The sequence below is a fragment of the Loxodonta africana genome, chromosome 21 (assembly GCF_030014295.1).
Source record: "Loxodonta africana isolate mLoxAfr1 chromosome 21, mLoxAfr1.hap2, whole genome shotgun sequence".
Classification (NCBI taxonomy): Eukaryota; Metazoa; Chordata; class Mammalia; order Proboscidea; family Elephantidae; genus Loxodonta; species Loxodonta africana.
In genome coordinates this window covers 18,181,846-18,206,025 of record NC_087362.1, presented here as the reverse complement: position 1 = coordinate 18,206,025, position 24,180 = coordinate 18,181,846, and the positions used below count along the sequence as shown (strand labels likewise).

The 24,180-nt window shown below is 36.5% G+C and overlaps 1 protein-coding gene across 13 annotated transcripts in view; it reads right to left on the bottom strand.

Annotated features, from left to right (window-relative positions):
- The window catches only part of NEK1 (NIMA related kinase 1), a 200,528-nt gene that overhangs the window by 99,178 nt on the left and 77,170 nt on the right, over positions 1 to 24,180 (bottom strand). For 6 of the 13 annotated variants that reach the window (XR_010318796.1, XR_010318801.1, XR_010318797.1 and 3 more), the window contains one exon: positions 17,350 to 17,452. The exons of 1 other annotated variant lie outside the window; for it this stretch is intronic. Coding sequence is in view for 4 of the 12 variants with exons in the window: in XM_064273582.1 (XP_064129652.1) it covers positions 17,350 to 17,452 (103 nt within the window). In the remaining 8 variants the exon portion in view is untranslated. Of the gene's footprint in view, positions 1 to 5,124; positions 5,161 to 17,349; positions 17,453 to 19,070; positions 19,140 to 24,180 lie in introns of those variants that run through there. 6 more of the 13 variants (XR_010318794.1, XR_010318795.1, XR_010318798.1 and 3 more) reach the window with 4 other exon arrangements.

The window sequence follows — 24,180 nt, the reverse complement described above, 5'->3', positions numbered from 1 at the left end:
CCTTATTGGACAACTTCAACCCCTCAAAGTCTCAATCAAAAATCACTTAATGGCTCTTTCAAGGAGAATTATGGGTCCCATTTTTTGTTAAAAAGCTTCCAGGATGCCTTCTGGTAAGAGCAAGAAAGTGCTAGCTAGCATCAAAACTTACAGACTGGGTGCTGACTCCTTAAGAGAAAACCTTAGAGACAAAATTGGAATACTTTTAAGAAATGCTGAAATTTCAATACAATTGATGGCAGAGAGGACACTGTTATGTGAGAAAGCATGAGGAATTTTTTTTTTTAAATGACTCATGGGATGTTAAGTTTTCAATGTGAAGTAGATTTAAGAATAAATACCTTTACCAATTTTCATTCATATTTTCCTTCTTATGTATGCACAGAATAATACAATAAAAATCTCTAAGTCTAAAACAGGCATTTCATCAAGTATAAAATTACAAAGATTAAGTAATAAAAAAAGATTGTATCAGTTAAATTGGCAGCATTTTTCTCTTTTAGTTATATATAAAATAATGAGTTTTACACTCAGTTGTATCTTTAGTTCAGTAACACACAGGTAGTATTTCACATATAATACCATCAAAAAAAATTATCAGCCTTTCCAAATCGATTGCTTTCAGAATTAACATAGTTACAAATATAACCAAAATTCTGATAAATACAAAGTAACTTTTAAATTGCATTTTTCAAGGTAAAAATTCAATCAAACCTTTCTAAAACTCTGTACTAAAATACGTGACTCTCTATTTTAGCTGCATTTACTTTAAGTGGCCTTTACCCAGTATCAACAATGCTGAGTTAAAGAGGGTCTCCTACACATGCCATAGGATTGAACGGCTTAGCACACTGGTAAGTAACTCGACCCGTAGACTTCTGATGTTCTCAGAGCAGACTCTAAGCACTCTGTAAGTTCTCTACCAAACTCCTCTCCCTCTCTCCTCCCTAAGCCTCTCAAATTAATAAATTAACTAATTAATTACTTAATTAATAAAAGGAGAGTTTCCTTAAGCTACAGCTAGACTTTTAAGAATACTTTGCCATTTAATCTTCTTCTTTTCCAGTCATCAGATATATCTTTGTTGTTAGTGTGTAGCCGTAGCTTCTCACCACCTCATGTTTCTCTTTCCCTTTCTGATCATTTTATTTCCTGGTGAATGCTATCTGGTATTTCTCCTGTGCCATTTTTATACAGAATGACTGGCCTCACAAACAAAGGGAGTTGCTCAGAATTTTCCTTTATTTCTGTACGATAAACAAACCAATCATAAGTCATCATATCAGGGCAGCTCCTTCACTACAACAGCAGTATTATTCTTTACTCCACAATAAGTCATTTTCTTCACATTTGGAGCACTTATAAAAGCCCGATGGTTCAAAAATTATGGACTATATTCAACATCACTCTATTCAACATCCAGACTCTACGTAATTGATAAGAAATGCATTCATTTCTTATCTATCTCCCAACTGTCTATAAGCCAATAAACTCTTGGAAAGGCTCATGTCTTATTGCTGTATCTCTACCAAACCAAAATCCGTTACCATCAAGTCAATTCTGACTTCTAACGGCCCTACAGGGGAGAGCAGAACTGCCCCACAGGGTTTCCAAGGCTATAAATCTTTACAGAAGCATACTGCCACATCTTTCTCCAGTGAAGCAGCTGGTGGGTTCAAACTGCTGACCTTTCAGTTAGCAGCTGAGCGCTTTAATCACTGCACCACCAGGGGTCCTTACACTATATATAAATATATAAACCCAGTGCCATCGAGTTGATTCCGTATATATATATATATGTATATATATATATATATACATATATATAATACTCCACCCAACAACAGAATACACATTCTTTTCAAGTGCATAAGGAACATTCACGAAGATAAACTATATCCTAAAGCAAAAGACAAACCCTAACAAATGTAAAAGAATTACATCATACCAAGCATTGAAATCTTGACCATAATGAATTTAAACTAGAAAACAAAAGAAAAATGCCTAAACACTTGAAAATTAAACAACACACTTCTTAGTAATCCATAAGTCAGAGAGAACTTCTCAAGGGAAATTAGAACTTATTCTGAACCAAATGAAGATACAACATATTAAAACCTGTTAGTGTTCACTTCAGTAGCACATAAACAAAATTTGTGGGATGCAGCTAAAGCAGTACATAGAGGGAAATTTATAGCATGAGATGTTGCTGCTAGGTGTCATAGAGTCAAAAGGTCTTAATTCAACAATCTAAGCTTCTATCTTAAACTAGAAAAGAGCAAAACAAATAGAAATCAAACAGAAGACAATAGTATAGAAAAAAGTTGATATTGATGAAACTATAGTAAGAAAATCAGTGAAATATCAATTAAAAATGGCTCTTTGAAAAGATTAATAAAATTAATAAATTGCTAGCAAGTCTAATTAAGGGCAAAAAGATGAAAAAAAAAAAATGACCAATATCAGGAATGAAAGCAGAGGTATCACTACCTGAAAGATATTAAAAGAATAAAGGAGATGAAATGGAACAACTTCTTGAAAACTGCAAAGTACCACAATAAATGGAAGAAGAAATAGACAGCCTAAATAGTCCTACAGCTATAAAAGAAACTGAATTCATAGTTAAACATTTTATACAAACACACACAAACATATATCTTAGGCTCCGATGGTTTCAATGGCAAACTATACTAAACATTTAAAGAAGAACTACACAATTAGGGAATACTTCCTAGCTCATCTGATGGGTCCAGGATCACCCTGATATCAAAAGCAGAAAAAGGTAAGTGAAATTCAGCAACATATAAAAAGAATAATACACCACAAGTAGGTACAGTTTATCCAGGAACGTAATACTTGTTCAATATTTGAAAATCAATCCAAGTTACCATATTAATAGAAAAAATAAGAAAAACCTTATGATAGTCTCAACAGATTTTATATGGAGAAAATATAGTATCTATTCATTGTAAAAACTCTCAGTAAATTCGAAATAGAAAGAAAGTTCATCAATATGATAAAGGGAAACTATAACCACCACTAGCTAACATCATAATTATCTGGTGAAAGGCAGAATGTTTTCTCTCTAGAGCAAAGGTGTCCACTTTCATCACTCCTATTTAACATCATACTGGAAGTCATAGCTAGTGAAATAAGGCAAGAAAAAAGAAATAAAGGCCATACAGATTGAAAAGGAAGAAATTGAGTACATAGAAAATCACAGAAAAGACACGCAACAACTCCTAATAAATTTAGTCAGGTCACAAGATACAAAGTCAACACAGCAAAGGCAATCATATTTCTACATACTAGCAATATGAAATTAGAAAACAAAATACTTTTAGAAAATACTGTTTATAACTACATCAAAAGAAATTAAATGCAAAACATGCACAGAATCTCATGCTGAAAATTATAAGACAACAATGAACAAAACAAAGAAGACATACACAAGTGGAGAGACATACTGTTATCACGGAATGAAGACTCAAAAAAGCAAAGACATCAATTCTCCCTAAATTGATCTATAGATTAATAACCATCAAATTGCCACAAGAATTTTTTTTTTCAGATTATTCTAAAATTTACATGGAAAGGTAAAGAGACTAGAAGAGCCAAAATACTGAATAAGAATAAAGTTGAAAGAATCACAGTATCAGGTTTTTTAGACTTATTATGAAGTTATTTTTTTTTTATTATGAAGCTATGAGTCAGAATTGATTCTACAGCAACAAGTTTGGTTTTTAGTTATAGCAATCAAGACAGTGTGGTACTGGCAAAGAAACAGATACATAGATCAATGTAAGAGATACACAAACATGACCTTTGCCTGGCAAAGAAAGATACATATACCAATGCAATAGATACACAAACATAGCCTTTGATTTTAGACAAAAGCACAAAAGTATTTCAATGGAAAAGGCACAGTCTTTTTTAAAAAATGATGTTGGGATAACTGGTCATCCATATGTAAAAAAAAAATGAACTTCAACCTATACTTCATATCTTATACAAAAATAAACTCAAAAAGGATCATACTTGTACATGAATGCTCATAGCAACACTGCTCACAATAGCCAAAAGGAGGAAACAACCCAAATATCCCTCAAGAGATGAATGAATAAGCAAAATGTGGCATATGGATACAATGGAAGATTATTCAGACATAAAAAGGAATGAGGTACTGATACATCCTACAACATGGATTAGCCTTGAAGCATTAAGTGAAAGAAGCTAGACACAAAAAGCCACATATTGTATGATTTCATTTATACGAAATGTCCAGAATAGCAAAATCCATATAGAGAGAAAGTATGAGACAATGGTGGCCAGGAGTTAGGGAAAGGGGAAAGTGGGGAGTGACTATTAAATGGTACAGGATTTCCATTTGGGGTGACAAAAAGGTCTGCAACCAGAGAGTTGTGATGGTTGCAGAACATTATGAATGTATTTAATGACGCTGAATTGTACATTTTACATTTTATGTTACATGTATTTTACCACTATAATTTTTTTAAAATGGTTCATAAATCTAAATGTGAAGAGTAAATCTATAAACATTTTCAAAGAAAAAAATAGGAGAAAATCTTTACCTTTGGTTAGGTGAAGAATTCTTAGACATTACACCAAAGCATGATCTTTAAACAAAAGAATTGACAAATTGTATATCATCAAAATTAAAATCTTTTGCTCTGTGAAAGATATAGTTAAGAGACTAAAAAGACAAGCTAGGGACTAGGGAAAATATATTGGCAAATCACTTATCTGACAAAAGACTTGTATTTTGGAATATATAAAGAATTCTTAAAACGAAGCAATAAGAATACCTGGATTAAAAAGGGAACAAGCGCTTAAACAGACAACACTTCTTTAAAGAGGATATAAAGATGGCAATAGCACAAGAAAAGATATTAACAGCATTAACATTTAGAGAAATACAAATAAAAACCACAATGAGTGACTACTCCATGGATAAGAATGGGTTAAAAAAAATACTGACAGTACCAAGTGCTGACAAGGATGTGGAGCAAATATGACTCTTGCACATTGCTGGTGGGAATGTAAAATGGCACAACCACTTAAAAAAATAATTTGTCAGTTTTTCATCTGGTAAAACACACTTACCATATGACCCAGCAATCCTACTCCTGGGTATTTATCCTAGAGAAATAAAAACTTATGTTCACATGAAAACTTGTAAACAAACGATCATAGTAGACCTGCTCATAATTGCCAAAGGAAGAAGCTCTATTCGTAATTACCAAAAATTGGAAACAATCCAAATGTCCCTGAATGAGTGAATGGATAAACTGTGGTATATCTATACAGTGTAATACTACTCACCAATAAAAAGGAATGAACTATTAATATATCCAACAACTTAGATGAATCTCATTATGGTGTATAAAAGAAGTCAGTCTCAAAAGGTTACATACTGTATGACTCAATTTATAAGACTTTTTGAAAAGACAAAACTATAGCTCTGAAGCCAGATCAGTGGTTGCTCAGGTATCAAGGATTGGGGAAGGGTATGACTACAGAGGGATAACACAAGAGAGTTTTTGGGGTAATGGAACTGTCCCGCATCCTGTTTGTCATGGTAGCTACATGCATACATAAAGCTCTTAAAATTCACAGAACTGGAAAAGAAAAATAAAGTCAATATTCCTGTATGATAATTTAAAAAGTTAAAAGAAACTTTAAAAAGGAAGATGTCAATGCAAAAATAGGAAAAAATGTCCAGAAGGCAGCTAGCTAGACAGGACAGATTAGGAGAGCAGTCTGAGTTACTGGTAAACATTTTGAAGTCATTAGTCCCCAGATAGAATAATAAATGAGATCACCCAAGGAGAGTACAGGGAGAAGGTAACCAAGGATAGAGTGCAGAAAATATCAGAATTAAAGACTGAGATAAAAAGAATTCTGTAGAAGACACTAAGAAAGAGTGGTCAGAGAAGTAAAGGGTAAGTCAAGGGAGCACTGTATCAGAAGGCGAGTGAGAAATTTTAAAGTAGTAGCCCATGGGATCAAATGTCACGGAAAGATTAAGGAAAGGATCAAAAATACTCTATTAGAATTGGTAAAAGGGACAATGGAGACTTCTGTTTCAATATAGTGGTGTAGTGATGTTTACAACGAAATGAAAATTGAACACCAGTTAAGTAACTAGACACAGTGGGTGCTTCCTTCATTTGTGGAATCTAGCTATAAAGAGGGAAAAAGAGAAAGAATGGTGAATACAGAGAAATGCAGAGTTAATAATGTGAGAAGCATGAATATATTTATAGGCTATAAAAGTGTACCATCAAGAAGTAATGTTCAGAAGAGAGAAGAAATAATTGATGGAATAAAGTCTTAAGAAAAGAGACACTATGGCATAGAAAATAAGGCAATTAAGGCAGAGGCTCTAAAGGCAGACTGTAGGAACTTGAATACTTGCTCTACCACTCGTAGTTGTAAAACTTAAGCAGATTACTTTTAATTTTTTATGCTTCAATAAGATGTAAGATGGAATAATAACAGGACCTCCCTCCAAGCACTGCTGTGAGAACTGAGTTACCATAGGAAAAAAAAAAAGGCTGACAACTCTGCCTAACAAATAGTAAGCACGCAATAAATGACAAATGTTAACAATTTTTATTGGCATTAAATAGGAAGGAATGGAAGAGGTTAACTTTTGAACAGGGGAAGTTACACACCCTTCTCTGAGAACGGAAAAAACAAAGATTGGGTACAGCTGTGGGTAAGTTCATAGTCATGGAGGCAGAAAATTGAGGGAATTTGGGGCTCATAACCCCAACTTTCTCTGTAAAATAATGCTCATCTCCAGAAAGAAGGATGAAGGACAAAACCATCAAGGAGTATTCCCACTGTGGGTAATGGGAGAAGCCGCTGACGAAGAAGATAAAAAAAGGTGCCGAATAGAACGGACAGCTTGGCTGAAACTGAGGACCAGGAAGTGATACCGGTATTAATCATCACAGCTTTACTTTTCTACAGCAGCGCTGATTAAGCCTGAGTGTAAAAACAGTGGCTAGTTCAGTAATACTTAATAAGAAGGGCTACGTCAACTCGGAAAACAGGGCTCTAGAGGGAGCATGTAGTTGTCATTGTTAGGTGCCACCACTGTTAGGTGCCCAAGAGTCGGTTCCAAGTGATAGCAAACCTAAGTACAACAGAACGAAACACTACCTGGTCCTGCAACATCCTCACAATCACTGTTACACTTCAGCCCATCGTTGCAGCCACTGTGCCAATCCATCTCATGAGGGTCTTCCTCTTTTTTGCTGACCCTTTACTTGACCAAACACAATGTCCTTTTCCAGGGGCTGATCCCTTCTGATCTAACATGTCCAAAGCATGTGAAACGAAGTGTCATCATCCTTGTTTATGAGAAGCATTCTGGCTGCACTTCTTCCAAGACACATTTGTTTGCTCTTCAATATTCTTACTATTATTCAATATTCTTCTCCAACACCATAATTCAAAGGCATCAATTCTTCTTTGGTCTTCCTTATTTATTGACCAGATGCCAAGTAAAGACGCGTCTAAAAGCTACAGAATGCCAAAACACGCCCGGGGCTACCAGTTGACGAGACAGACAAGGAAGGATCTTACCCTAGGACTAACAGAGAGAGCACGGTCCTGCCAACACCCTGAATTTGGACTTCTAGCCTCCAAAGCTATCAGACAATAAATTTCTGTTCTTTAAAGTCACCCACTTTGTGGTATTTTGTTATGGCTGCCTGCGAAAACTAAGACAACAGGCATGTTTACAAACAGTGAATTTAATGATCACGTTACTCAGTGAGCTTTAAAGGCATCTCTTCTGGAAACAACACAAATGTCAATCAACTGAGGAATAAATTTAAAAATTGTGGCAAATCCATACAATGCACTGTAACTCAGGAATTAAAAAAAATAAACTACTGATACATACGCACCAGCCTCAAAAAACTATACACTGTATGGTTACATTTGTATGAAATTCTAGAAAAGACAAAATGATAGTAACATGAAGCAGATCAGTGGTTGTCTAAGGCCAGTGGTAGGTGGAGAGGAGACTGACTGCAAAGGGGTATGAGGGAACTTCTATGGGTGTTGGAATAGTTCTATATCATGATCGTGGCAGTGATTTACATGACAGCATATATTTGTCAATACTCATATTGAGATACACATTTAGAAATAGCGTATTTTACTGTATTTTAATTTTTGCTGTATTTAAAATGGAGCCTTTGTGACATAGTGGTTAAGAGTTACAGCTGTCAACCAAAAGGTCACCTGCTAACCAAAAGGTCAGCAGTTCAAATCCATCAGCTGCTCCTTGGAAACCCTATGGGGTGAATCTACTCTGTCCTATAGGGTCGCTGTGAGCTGGAATCAACTCAATAGCAATGGGTTTGTTTTTTGGTTTGGTATTTAAAATATATCTCATTAAACTTTTATTTAAAAAAAAAAAACAGCTCTTATCTGGAGAAACTCTGGAGGTAGTATGTTCTATCAAGCATGTTGCTAAAGACAGATTTAACAGTAGCTCCCTCCACCTAGCCTGGTTCTCAGAGATAGTCTCTAACATTGTAAAAGTAGGCAGAATTCTAAGTTGGTCTCCAAGATTTCTCACCATCTCTTAGTCCTGGGTGTACAAGCTCTGCATAATACCCAGGGCTGTGAAAATGATGGATTTCACTCCCACGATTAGGTTATGTTATACGGCAGCACTGATGTTAAAGTAGAAATCATCCTGGAGGTCTGACCTAATGACATGGGACCTTTAAAAGTAGAATTTTCTATGGCTGGTTGTAGAAGCGGAAGTCAGAGAGGTTTGAAGCATAAAGGAATTCAATGCAAAGGAGGGGTCCATATGGCAAGGACCTGAGCGTGGTCTCTTAATGTTGAGAGCAGTCCCTGGAAGAGAGCCAACGAAATAATTGAGACCTCAGTCCTGCAGCAGTGAAGAACTGAATTCTGGCAACAACCTGAGGTAGCTGGGAAGAAGATCTTTCTTCCAAGCCTCCAGAAGGGGACGCAGCCAGCCAGCACTGTGACTTCACCCTTATGAGACCCTGAGCAGAGATCCAGCTAAAATGTGCCAGATTCCTAACCCACAGAAACCATGTATAATAAATTTGTGTTGTTTTAAGCCACTAGGTTTTGTTTTTTTTGTTGTTACACAGCAATAGAAAACTAATACATATAATACACACTGCCTACTAGAAACACAAACATACTATCAAGAGTATCAAACATTTGAAGAGTACTAACACTACAAAATAAATAACAAACTTAAAAGTCGAAGAAACTGAGGTAAAGATAGCCATCAGATACTACAAACATTTCACAGTAACTGTAATTAATATCACAGAAATGGGAACACAAACAAGAAGTTTCAGAGAAAAACTAATCACAGTTGGACATGAAATGAACAAACTTTTGAAATAAAAAGAAACCGATTGGATGGGACCAACAGCAGAGCAGACAAAAATAAAGGATATGCTTTAGTGAGCTGGAATATCAGGCCTAGAATCCTTCCAGAGCAGAGTAAAAAGGGATAAAGAGATTAAAAAAAAAAAGGATGAAAGAAAAGTACACAAAAAAGGACATTAGATACACTACTCACAATAGCCAAAATGTGGCAACAACCCAAATATCCATCAACAGATGAATGGATAAACAAAATGTAGTATATATAAACAATGGAATATTAAACCCGTTGCTGTCAAGTCCATTCCAACTCATAGCGACCCTACAGGACAAGGCAGAACTGCCCTACTGGGTTTCCAAAGTTGTAAATCTTTACAGAAGCAGACTGCTATGTCTTTCTCCCACAGAGCGGCTGGTGGATTTGACCTTTCAGTGGCAGCTGAGTCCTTAACCCCTGCACCCCCGTGGCCCCTAAGAGAATATTACTCAGCCATAAGGAGAAATGAAGTCCTAATACATGCCACAACATGGATGAACCTTGAGAACATTACGCTGAATGAAATAAGCCAATCACAAAAAGACAACTATTGCATGATTTCACTAATACAAAATACAGAGAAAGGGTAAATACACAGAGATCAGAGCTCAATAGTGATGACGGGCAGAAGCAAGAAGAACTTGGGGGAATTAGCGTTCAGCAAGCACTGAGCTTTGTTTATGTGGATGGAAAATTTAGCAAAGGAAACTGGTGATGGTTGCACAACATGATTAATGTAATTAATCTCACTAGCTGTGTATGTGAAAAATGTTGCCAAATTGGCAAATGTGGTGCTATTTGTATTCTTACAATAATAATTTTAAAAAAGAGGGATAGGGGATGAATGGTTACGAAATTAATAAATGCCTGGCTAAAGTCTGTAAGAAGTCTTTGACACAAAATAAACATCCAAAGTCCAGGCCTTAAAAAAAAAAAAAAAAGGATATTAGATGCAAAGGTTCCAAAACGCCAGTCTAAGAGGAGTTCTCTTAAGGAGAAAAAAGAGAGGAAGCGATATTTAAAGAAATGAAAACTGAGAATGTCCCAGATTGAAGATAAATACTCAGATTAGCCAGGTCAATTAAAAAAAAAAAAAAACTGAGAAATACTGAAGTGAAATTTCAGAACATCAATTATTAGAGATAATAGTCATGAATGAGAGTAAAGAAAGAAAATTCTTTAAAAAGAAACAGAAACCAGAAAAACATCAGATGCCTCATTAGAAAAATAAAGGAAGAAGATGAGGAGGCAATACCTTCAAAAAAAGAACCTTAAACTTAGATTTCTTTATCCAGCTAAATTATCATTCTAGTCTTTTACTTTCAGCCATCATGGAGTAACGGCAGCCAGATATACGCCTTGCACCTTAAACGACTAAAAAAACTGGAAAAAAAATATATAAAACAATGGTTTTCCAACACTGGATTACAGGCAGCACAGGACAGTAACCCTTAGGAGAAGGGAAACAGATGAAGTAAGAGGAATAATTACCCCAAGTTATTGCGCGGAGAAAGTTTCCAGGGAGAGGATACCGAACAGAATGTGGCAGTCTCCCTGAGCTGAGCAGACAGCTTTCAGAGTTTGAAAAGCTGAAGACCACTGGTCTGTGGGGCAGAGTACCAAAGAGGAGAGAGATGCACAGAGAGTGCTGGAGATCTGCAGAGGGTTCCTTCAAGTCTCCTGCTGAGTGTCAATATATACGCCCACACACATGAAAATGACCCAAGGCCAGGGGAAGTAGAACAACGCCTGAAGCTTACTCAGGGCTGAAGATACTTCATGTTGCAAATAGGCAGAGTGAAAAGGCCTCCAGTTTGATGGAGACTGGTTATTCAGAAGAGTATCGCCTTAGCAGTGGAGCCAAAATTAGCCCTAAAGACTGTCCTGACCAAGAAAAAAGGAAGCTTCGAAAGAATCAAATGGTTTCCAATTAACATCTTTGAAGTACTGAAAGAAAAAAACCCTTCAAACTAGAATAATATACTCTGTGAAAATGCCTTTCGAAACCAAAGGTAAAATACAGACTTACTCAGATATACAAACATTGCACAAATTCACCAGCAGACCACCATTACAAATTGTCATTTAAGAATGAGGACAAAATAAGAGAATTTTCCAACAAATCTTGGAAAGCTTCTCCCCAAAGGAATTACCAGAGGATATTCTCTCTTTTTTTTTTTTATTCTCTAGCACATGCGGTCACCATGAATCAGAATTGACTGACTCAAAGGCAACTAACAACAACAACATTATCCAACACAAAGAAAAATAAACTGAGGGAAAACAGTGGGATGTCAGGAACACTGTTGAGGAAAGAAACTAGTAAGTCTTGATTAAGTCTATTAATTTTTAAAAACGTATTTTTACTAAAAATCTGTTTCCTAATAAAAATGCTCAGCAAAATAGTGGCAACTTTGGTGAAAGGTAAGATAGTACACAATACCGGGGAAACCAGCACAACTTGACCAAAGCAAAGTCATAGAAGCTTTATAGATACATCCAAACTACCATAAGGATCGAGTTACCGGACTGAGGGCAGGGGACCACGGTCTCAGGAGACATCTAGCTCAATTGGCATAACATAGTTTATAAAGAAAATGTTCTACAACCTACTTTGGTGAGTAGCGTCTGGGGTCTTAGAAGCTTTAAGCGACCATCTAAGAAACAAAACTCCACTGGCTCTACCTCATCTGGAGTAAGTGAGAATGAAGAAAACCAAAGACACAAGGGAAAAATTAGTCCAAAGGACTAATGGACCACAACTATCACAGCCTCTACCAGACTGAGTCCGGCACAACTAGATGGTGCCCAGCTACAACCACTGACTGCTCTGACAGGGATCACAGTAGAAGGTCCCGGACAGAGCTAGAGAAAAATGTAGAACAAAATGCTAACTTGCAAAAAAGAGACCATACTTACTGGTCTGGCAGAAGTGGGGGAAACCCCGAGAGTATGGCCCCCGGATACCCTTTAACAGAGTACTGAAGTCACTCCTGAGGTTCACCCTTCAGCCAAAGATTAGACAGGCCCATAAAACAAATGGAAACCCTGGTGGAGTAGTGGTTAAGTGCTATAGCTGCTAACCAAAGGGTCGGCAGTTCGAATCCACCAGGCGCTCCTTGGAAACTCTATGGGGCAGTTCTACTCTGTCCTATAAGATCGCTATGAGTTGGAATCGACTTGACGGCACTGGGTTTGGTTTGGTTTGGGTATAAAACAAATAATAATACATGTAGCTCAACCACGTATACAAGACTAAATGGGCACACCAGCCCAGAGGCAAGAACAAGAAGGCAAGAGCGAACAGAAATGCTAGACAAATGGAAATACGGAACTGAAGGTTGAGAAGTGAAGAGTATTGACATGTCACAGGGTTAGCAATCAATGTTACAAAACAATATGTGCATTAATTTTTGAATAAGAAACTAGTTTGCTCTCTAAACCTTCATCTAAAAGCAAATACAGTAAAAAAAAAAAATGTTGGCAAGGCTGTGGGAAGATTGGGGCTTTTACACACTATTGCTGGGAATACAAAATGGTACAACCACTTTGGAAAACAGTATAGCACTTCCTCAAAAAGCTAGAAATAGAAATAACTTATGATCCAGCAATCCCACTCCTAGGTATATATCCTAAAGAATAGAGCCATGACCACAAAGAGAAATATGCACACCCGTGTTCACTGCAGCATTATTCACAATAACAAATAGAAACAACCTAAGTGCCCATCAACAGATGAATGGATTAACAAACTGTGGTACATACACACAATGCAATAGTACGCAACAATGAACGCTAATGACAAATCTGTGAAACATCTCACAACACGGACGAATCTGGAGGACATTTTGCTGAGTGATGTACTGTATTGGGAAAATATGCTGTCAAAGGTCTCTTTAATGTGTTAAAAGGCAAAGATGTCATATGAGGACTAAGGTGAGCCTGACCCAAGCCATGGTATTTTCAATCATCTCATATATATCCAAAAGCTCGACAATGAATAAGGAAGACCAAAGAAGAATTGATGTCTCTGAATTATGGTGTTGGCAAAGGATACTGAATATATCATGGACTGTCAGAAGAACGAACAAGTCTGTTTTGGAAGAAATGCAGCCAGAGTGCTGCTTGGAAGCAAGGATGGCGAAACTTCATCTCACGTACTTTGGATATGCTATTAGAAGGAGAACCAGTCCTAGGAGAAGGACATCATGCTTGGTAAAGAAGGGGGTCAGATAACAAGAGGAAGCTCCTTGATGAGATGGATTGACACAGTGGCATCAACAATGGGCTCAAACATGGCAACGATTGTGAGGACAGCATGAGATGGGGAAGTGTTTCATTCTGTTGTACATGGGGCTGCTTTGAGTCGGAACTGACTCAACGGCACCTAACAACAACACAACATGTTGAGTGAAATAAGTCAGTTACAAAAGGACAAATATTGTATGAGACCACTATTATAAAGTAAAAACAAAAGGTTTACACACAGGAACAAAAAAGAAAAGAAAAAACATTCTTTGATGGTTACCAGGGACTAGAAAAAAAAAAAAAAGAGGGAGAGGGGAGGAAAATTACTAATGAGATAGAAGATATGAGTTAATACTGGTGAAGAGAAAGGCAATACATAGTATGGTGGAAGTTAGCAAAACATGACCAAGACAACAGTAGTATTAACAAATAATTCACAAATAGATAAACAGGCAGATAGATGCGTCAAGAAGTGTGGGAGAATGTAAGGGAACACGCACACCAGCAAATATAGGTTAGTTGGTGGATACTTCTACATACATGACTGTAGGTGCAGTTCATATAAAGCACACAAGGTGTACAGTTTGGGAAGCCTCTGAGACATAACCAAACACCTTGCAGGATGAAGTTCCTAGGCTAGAAGACAAATGGCCACAGACTCAGGAGACATTTATATCAACTGGCACAACACAGTTCATCCAGACAACGTTCTGCATCCTCCTTTGGTGAGTAGCATCTAGGGTCTTAAAAGCTTGCAAGTGGCCCCCAAAGATGCAACCATTAGTCTCTTTCCACCTAGCACAAAGGAGAGTGAAGAAAACCAAAGATTTTGTAGAACAAAAATTAAATTCACAAAAAAGACCAGACTTATTGATCTGACAGAGAATGGGAGGAACCTCTGAGACTATGGCCCTAAGACACCCTTCTGACCTGTAAATGGAGCCATTCCCAGAGACAACCTCGAAGCCAAACAACAGACAAGCACATAAGTTAAACAATAACACCCGAGAGGAATGTACTCCTCAGAACAATCAATTACACAAGATCAAAAGGGCACTATCTGCCCAAAAGCAAAGATGAGAAGGCAAGAAGGGGCAGAAAATGAAAATGAAAGGACTGGGAACCAAGAGCAGAAACAGGGAGAGTACTGACACATTGCGGGGAATGAAACCAAGGTCATGAAACAGACTATCAAATGGGAAACTAATTTGCTCTGTAAAATTTCACCTAGTGCACAATTAAAAAAAAATATGTAACTAAAATTCCAGATGCTATTATCATGGGAGATGTCAGGCAAGGGAGAATGCAAGGCATTCTCTTCTACTATTTATGGGAAGAATACAAATACAGGTAAATTTGAGATATTAGAAAAACATAAATGGGAGTGCGTATTAAAAATATAAAAGGTCACCATTAAAAAAATTCAACTACAGTGGCAGTTTTCTATGACATTATTTCAAAGAAAAAATATTCTACATTGGAATGACCACATTAAATTAACTCACAAAGATATCACTTATGAACTCGGATTATAACTATAGAAATATTACAAGCCTAACCAAATATACTACCATATAACTGACTTATTTCCTTTGTGAGCATGATGCTTCATGGGGTGCTGAGCTGAAAGAAACAATCATCAGATGTTCTATGAACTAAGGGTCAAAAAGTATTTGTGTACCACTACAAGTCAAAACTATTAAGGGTTTTAACTACTATAATGATTATCTACACACACTTGATAATGTCAGGTGTATCCTGGCTGAAAGCAGAGAATACCAGAATGATATTTGCACATGTTTCATTGACTATGCAAAGGTATTTGACTGTGTGGATCATAACAAATTGTGGACAACATTGCAAAGAATGGGAATTCCAGAACACTTAATTGTGCTCATGAGGAACCTGTAAATAGACCAAGAAGCAGTCGTTCAAACAGAACAAGGTGATACTGTGTGGTTTAAAATCAGGAAAGGTGTGTGTCGGGGTTGTATTCTTTCACCATACACTATTCAGTCTATATGCTGAGCAAATTATCCAAGAAGCTGGACTACATGAAGAAGAACACGGTATCAGGATTGGAGGAAAACTCATTAACAACCTGTGATATGCAGATGACACAACCTTGATTGCTGAAAGTGAAGAAGACTCGAAGCACTTACTGATGAAGATCAAAGACTGAAGCCTTCAGTATGGTTTACACTTCTCCATAAAGAAAACAAAAATCCTCACAACTGGACCAATAAGCAATATCATGATAAACAGAGAAAAGACTGAAGTTGTCAAGTATTTCATTTTACTTGGATCTACAAACAAAACACCCATGGAAGCAGCAGTCAAGAAATGATGTATTGCACTGGGCACATTTGTTGCAAAAGACCTCTTTAAAGTGAGGACCAAGGTGTGCCTGATCCAAGCCATGGTATTTTCAATTGCCTCACATGCATGCAAAAGCTGGACAATGAATAAGGAAGACAGAAAAAAGAATTGATGCCTTTAAATTATGGTGTTGGCAAAAAATATTGAATACTTCATGGGCTGCCAGAAGAATGAACAAATCTGTCTTGGAGGAAGTACAGCCAGAATGCTCCTTAGAAGAGAAGATGGCGAGACTTAGTCTCATGTCTTTGGATATGTTATTAGGAGGAATCAGTCCCTGGAGAAGGGCATAATGCTTGGTAAAGTAGACGGTAAAAGAAAAAGAGGAAGGCTCTCAACAAGAGGGACTGACACAGTGGCTGCAACAACGGGCTCAAGCATGGCAACGATCGTGAGGATGGCGCAGGGCCGGGCAGTGTTTCGTTCTGTTGTATACAGAGTTGCTATGAGTCGGAACCTACCTGACGGCACCAACAGCAATGATTACCTAGAAATTTAATATTTTCTTGAATAAATGACTTAATTAGTGATCTAGTTAATTGGCATAGGTAGATGTTTGAATATAATTATGTTTCTAATCTGCTTTTGAACAAATGCATAACTACACATATATTTTACCCAAATATTTATTTCCCATTTTTTTAAAAATGCTTTGCTACTTAAAAGCATTTAAAACCAAAAAAGCATATGGGGGGGTGGGGTGAAACAGTGTAAGAATTTATTTAATATAAATATCTGGGTTACTACACCCATTTCTAAGGTCCCTGAGTAAAGCAAATGATTTGTACTCAACTACTAACCGAAAAGTTTGGTGGTTCAAATCCACCCAGCAGTGCTGCAGAAGAAAAGGCCTGGTAATCTGCTTCCATAAAAGATTACAGTGAAGACAACCCTATGGAGCAGCTCTACTCTGTAACACATGGGTCACCATGAGTCTGAATCAACCTGACGGCGATAGGTTTTGTTTTGTTTTTTAACATCCATTTCTACTCTTCTTATAGAAAGAATACAGCTATGAACTTACTCTCAATTAACCAAAGCAAAAAGAGAATCTCACCTTTGGCAGGGAAGATGTGGCAGAAGAGAGGTTAAATAACATAAAATATATCAAAACTGTATACTCTACTTTTGAGTATATTTCTTATTCTAATGCATAGATTATAGATTTTTTTTTTTTTGATTTATACTTACCTTACTCCAAACCTTCACTTTAAAATACCAACATCTTCAAAATCTCAAAAACAAACAAACAAAAAACATACCATATGTCCTTCGGCTCGAGCTTTATTCTGCATAGCTTCCCATTTTCGCTGCAGAAATTCTTCTACTTGTTTAGCTCTTTCCACAGATAATTGTCCTTTTTGCCTAAGTAATTTGGACAAACAACAAAGTCAGCCATTCTGAACATTTAAAATTCCAAAAAGTTAAAAGCTATACTTAATCTAAATACTTTTTTTTTGGTTGCAGAACATGAAGAAAGTTGTTATGAAATAAAACCTTAATCTGTAATGAAGAAATGGCTACGTATTTACTGGCATCTACTACCTAATTTTTTTTTTTTTCGCATTCTTTACTATTAATTAAAAGTAAAATCTATAGTACTACTCTAAATCTTGACAGGAAGGTTTCTCTCATACGTATTAGATCTGTTCTAGTTACAGACACAGAACTTATTTTAGACTGTACTTAACTATAGAAGAATCTCCACAGTTCCTAAGCCATTAAACTTATTTCAGAATTCTGTATCAAATATATCTAAGATGCTTCTTTAATCAATATTACAGTTAACTGGAAGTGGTACAGTAGTAGTACCAAAAATGAATAAAAAGAATGAAAAGTTCATTTGCTGGGTGTGAGTTTTTAAAAATATAGTAAGAAGTTCTGTCTGAATTCCTTAAACATCACAATTATGAAAAACTGAAATGGATAGGTTAGAAAAAATTAAAAGCACAGTTATTTGTTCTAATCTTTTCCAGTTGTATTTCTGTTATCTTTATTTGACAATTATAAAAGAATTTAAACATGTTGATCTTAGATTGCAAATAAAAATATCAATAACAAACATATATTGAACATCTACTACATATGTGTGTCAGTTACCATGTTAATTATTAAAGGCACAAAAATAAATAAAATCCAGTCCCACTAATCAGAGAACTCACAGTGTAAATCACCTCTAGCTAAATTTGGCCATGAGGAAGAAAGATGAACAAGATTTTGGGCTCTGCTTCCACTGGGATTTTGGCTGCTAAGGTACACAAACTTCCTACAGCCTAGCCTCTCTTTGGGGCTATCACACTGAGTTATGCTGTGAAAAAATAACGTGAAATAAAACCTTCTCCATCTTCCAGTTAAGATTTAAACACTTCTGACTCTCAAACCCCAAATAATCATCTCCCTTACATTTTATGTCAAGTACTACTAACTGGAACAAAAAATATTTTAAATATGAAAGTAAGCTTTAAAAACTTAAAATATGTTCCACCAAAAAGCTATGAATGATAGTGGTCTAGGGGCATTAAACTTACAGGGTACTTAAATTCTCATGAAACTTCCATCATTGGCATCTTCTAGGATTAGATCATCTCCACAGGTGGTTTAAGGGCCTACTATTTTGATTTTCAGATACGTCTGAGTAAGTAACTCTTAATCACATTCCACATCATCAAGCCGCGTTAGCTTGAGCAGGCTGAGAGCAATGACTGAGAAATCTATTCATGCCTCTGTACCACACATGCGGTGCCCCCAGCAATCACATCACATCATGTACTGTGTAACTCTGAGGTGAATAAAGATGCAATGTATCTCCTGCATATATCCAGGCAAGGAGCATCCTGGTCTGCTATGGCCCCATTTATACCATGCAGAGCATGAGGAGGGCAGGTGAGCCTTCAGAGGTATGATGAGACCCTCCAACATATCATCTGAAACTATCACGTCTACTGGTAAGTCTCTTTTTTTGGGAGGTCCCAGAGGTTCATACCTCCATTTGCAACTGGATAAAATTGCTGGATAAGATGTATCCTGGCTGCATTAGACTTCCTTTTCTAACCTTTGTAGAAATAAAACTTGTTTGACTTTTCATCCAAATATATTGTCTGTGTCCAGTGCTTGACATATGTTAGTAAAGCCACGGTATAGAATTATTTTACTAAGAACCTGGTCATATATATAACAGCTTTGATTTACAGATTTTCATACATGCTTTCACACCACTTATGTATAAAATAGTACCATCTGCCCTGTCTATTTATATGATTTACAGTATAAGTTTTGCTTCATTTCACAGTCATTTCCTAAGCCAGTTTAAATCAGTAGGTTTACAAAACTGACTACTTTCACTAATTAAAAACCTGCAGTAATTTATGTTTAGTATCTTTCTTTTTTCCCCTCATTTACTAAACAAATATGTACTAGGTGCCAACTATCTGCCAACATTATATCCATCTCTCAAGTTATAAAGATAAATGAAACAGAGTTCCTACTTGGCCTAGTAGCTGACACAGATTACTAAATTAACAATTACAAGGATATATGGTAAGAGTATATGTATCCGTATAACACAACAGTATTCAGCAACAAAAAGAAACATACTATAGATACATGCTACAATATGGATAAGCTTCAAAAACATTATGTACAGTAAAAGCCGCCAGACATAACAGACCACATATTGTATGACTCCATTTACGTGAAATGTCAATAGTAAATATACAGACAGAAAGTAGATTAGCAGTTGTCTAGGGCAGAAGCTAAGAGTAGATGTTCATGAGGTATCTTACTTTAGTGATGAAAATGTTTTCAAACTGATTTATGATGCTTGGAAAATTCACTATAACAGCACTGAAGTTTACACTTGGAATAGGTGAAGTATATGATATATGAAAATAGGCTCCAATAAAATTATTTTTTAAAATGGGGACAAAAAGTGTATGTGATAAACACAGTGGTATAGATATGTAAAAGGTAATAATGAAGTAGGGTAAACGAAGACTCCCTGGACAATGCTGCAAGAAACCATAAAGGACAAATACACATTAACTAGATGAAGAGAGAGAGGGCTAACTGCAAGAATAAAGACATCAAAGTAAGAAATAGTGTGATTTGGGGAACTATAAGCAGTTCAGTGACTTGGAATAATAAAACAAAAGGCAGGGACTATCAAGAAAAGAAACTAGAGAGACAGCTAAGATCTACTGTAAGCAGTGGGAAGCCATTGTAGAGTTTCAAACTCACCCACCAAACCCATGCCGTCGAGTCGATTCTGACTCATAGTCATAGCAACAGGAGATACAAATGATTAAATATTTGCATTTTAGATAATTCCATTAAAAAGATCATTTTAAAAAAGAAAATTTAAGTCAGCGAGGAGGTAACATGGATGAAAAATGAAGAAGGCCTAAAGCTGGTAATGGTGGTAGAACTGGGGAAAAAAAAGAGACAGTCAAGAAATACGTGGGAGGTACAATAAGCAGGATAAAATGGTTTATGTATGATTAGAAAGCAATGAGAATACTGAGGAAAAACTTCAGCAGGTGATGGGATTATGTTTTGGCAGTATCAGAAGGTAAAATAAACCTTTCTAAAGTGGACCAGCGTATATGAGAGAATTTTTTAAAAATTAAATACCACTGCCTATGAAATCAGGCGTCAAGAAGCTTATATGATTCTATTTACAAAAGAACCATTTGTCACATTCAGCAATTAAAACATGTGCTTCTAAAGTAAAAGACACGATGCTGACCAACCCATCTTGTAATTTATATATAAATCTGTTATCTTAGTATAAATATTTTTATCATGGTATCTTAGGAAATCATTCATTAAAACACGGAGGGAGAATTACATCCTAAAATTCCTTTTAGGTCAAAAATTCCAAGTCTATGAATTTGGATACCTGCAAGCAGTTATTCCAGATTTAATATTAAATAAGACACTTCGAATATTTCATTTTTACAGTTTATAAGGTAGCAAAAATTTAAGCCTCATAATTCCTGGACATCTTGAAGTTCAGTGTTTTAAGTTGTATTACTAACGTTTTCCTAGAACTTCTGACCTATGTATTTTAATTTCTGAATCAGGAAAAAGCAAAACTCTTTCTGTAAAGGGTAGAGAGCCAATATTTTAGGCTTTGCAAGTCATACTCAACTCTGCCGCTATAGCATGAAAGCAGCCACAGACAATACATAAATGAATGAGTGTGGCTGTATTCCAATAAAATTTTATTTATGGACACTGAAACTTAAATTTCATAAAATTTTTATGTCACAAAATATCATTCTTTAGATTTTTCAACCATTTAAAACCAATTATTAGATAATGGGGCATACCAAAACAGGTGGCTGGCTAGATTTGGCCAGTGGGCCATAGTTTGCCAAGCTTGACTTTATATCTGGCTACAACAGAAAAAAAAAAGCAGCAAAAAGGCTAATGATATGATTGTTATGGTTAATATTTTAATAGCTTAATCACAAAATTTTAAATAATCACCTTATACTTGGGTTACAATTAAAAACTAAATACCAATGAATGCCGGTGACAGATGAATAACAACCAAAATTAACAGTTTACCTGTCTGCTTAGCTTTGGCTCCCGAAATTAACAATTTGTAAGAAAGTTTACTGACTTACGTAGAGTTTTAATGAATGCAAGAACAATGGTTGAAAATAGGTCTTTTTAAAGTATTAAAATGCAAATATACATTATTTGCTATTTAATCTAATGTTGTTGTTAGCTGCTGTCAAATTTTCCCCTAAATCAATGCAAAATGGGATTGGACCATTGTGACCCATACAGTTTTTCCTGGCTGATTTTTTTGGAACAGATCACCACGTCTTTCCATCTAGTCTGTCTTTAATCAAATAAAAGCCCTTAAATAATATAAAATACCATTTCCCACAATCTCCAGTGCCACTAGGAAAGCCCTGCTGCCTGATACGCACCTCTGTCCCCGTACCACCCTCCATGAAAGAGAATGGAAACAACTACACCTCTTTTTCTTTGGCAACAAATTAACAAATTCTAAAGATTACACCAAATACACTGCAATTTAATAACTCAGTTCAGAGCAGGGAAAGAATGTTCTGGCTATGTCTAGAAAAAGCAATTAAAAAAAAAAAATGGGCAAAAAGTGTGAAATAATTTGTGCCAATAACAGAGGGATGGAGAAAGATGCAGTAAGTATTTCGATGTGAAAAAAAGAACTAAGAATAAAAATAAAATTGCTTTACAAGCTAAGGAAGCAAAGAGCTTACTACCCACACTTTGAACTAGTGATCTTAATTGTCTACAACCATATATACGTAGAAGTTTCCGGGTGATGCAAACGGTTAATGCGCTCAGCTGCTAACCAAAAGGCTGGAGGTTTGAGTTCACCCATTGGTGCCTCGGAAGAAAGGCCTGGTGATTTACTTCCAAAATCTCTGCCATTAAAAACCCTTGGGAACACAGTTCTACTCTGACATACATGGAATTGTCATGAGTCTGAGTCAACTCGATGGCAACTTTTTTTTTTTTTAAACTGGCATTGTCAGTAACAACTTGAGTGTAAGATTTAAAAAAAAAAAGTATAGTATGCTTAAGTATTGCTAAGCACACTAGAGTTGATTCAAATGAAATGCTAAATGATCTCACAACTACATACTGTTTAAAAACAGAAAATCAAAATAGTGGAGATTATATCTGATGCTCAAACTTTTCATGGAAGGTGTGCAACGCTAGAAGAAGTAACTGAGATATACAGCCCTTAAAAACAATTTAAAACTCAACTATGAACACATACAAATATTTCAAGTTTATTCAGGAGTTTGATGCAAATGACCTAATGTAGTCAGTTATCTGTAACTGCAACTATGAAAAACCAAGCAGCATTCTGGAAGATGAGCAGAGTGAAGAAGCATAAAACAGTTCTCCCTATTTTCTTTACACAATTGCACTGCCAAAGTCGGCTCTAGCAAATCCTGCTTACAGTGCCAGTTGTGCAGACCAGTCCAGGAGAATAAGATCACCCACTTCTGATGCCAAACTGTGTGGTAGATAACAAATCCCACCCCACATGCCAGCTATGTCCTATGGAAATTTGAGTTTCCCTTCCCTGTTCAGTTTAGATCCCAGCTGCCCATACAGCTCACCCAGCCACCAAGGGCTGGGTCGGCAGCTCCCTCCACCTCAGGCCAGCAGGCTCCAAACCTGGGGTTTTCCTCTACCCCTTCAGGATCAGCTGCAGGCCTGGGAGTCCACATGACTGTTTCCACTTCAGACCAGCAGGCTCCAAACCTGGGGTTTTCCTCTACCCCTTCAGGATCAGCTGCAGGCCTAGGAGTCCACATGACTCCTTCCACTTCAGGCCAGCCGGCTCGCCCTGCTACTTTAGGTACAAAAATTCAATGTAATAAAGCACAGAGCTTGTGGGAAACACCATACCTGCAATAACAGTTTTAATATAACAAAAAAGGGTACAACTGAAGAAAAGTATAGGGGGAGGTCTGGGAGAGGTCACAGCACGGAGCTTCCACGTGCTAAAGAAGGATGTACTACTCCCTCCGGTGTACGGTCACCAACCAGGAAGCTCTCTAAGCTTCCATCTTCCAAGGCCTTTACTGGCCTCACAACACGGCCATGACTGTATCATGCCCCTGAGGCTTAGTCAGTATCAGGCCCCAGGTGAGCCTCTGACCTTGGGGCCCACAGGAACAAGACTAAAGGCCAAATGGCTTTCTGCAAGGTGATTCTACACCTCACAACTACATTTATTTTATAAGATTCTGATTAAAATAAAAACAAATAAAGCCAATCAAAATATATACTAGAAAGCTCAATAATAAAAGAGGATAAAAGCCTCACATAGAATTTGCTTCCCCACCTCATCAAAAACACGCATATGTGTGACTCTGTAGCCTTGTAAAATCTACAATTAGCTTAACATTCAGGCTATTGTAAATAATTCATAATTTTAACTTATGTTTACCTCACTTATATACCTCTGCTCAACTATATCTTAATCACCTTTTATAATCAAGAGGCATCATAAAGATTTTTGTAACATTCAAAGGCACTGTCCTTAAAATCACAAGGAAAAGGCAATGTATCTAAAT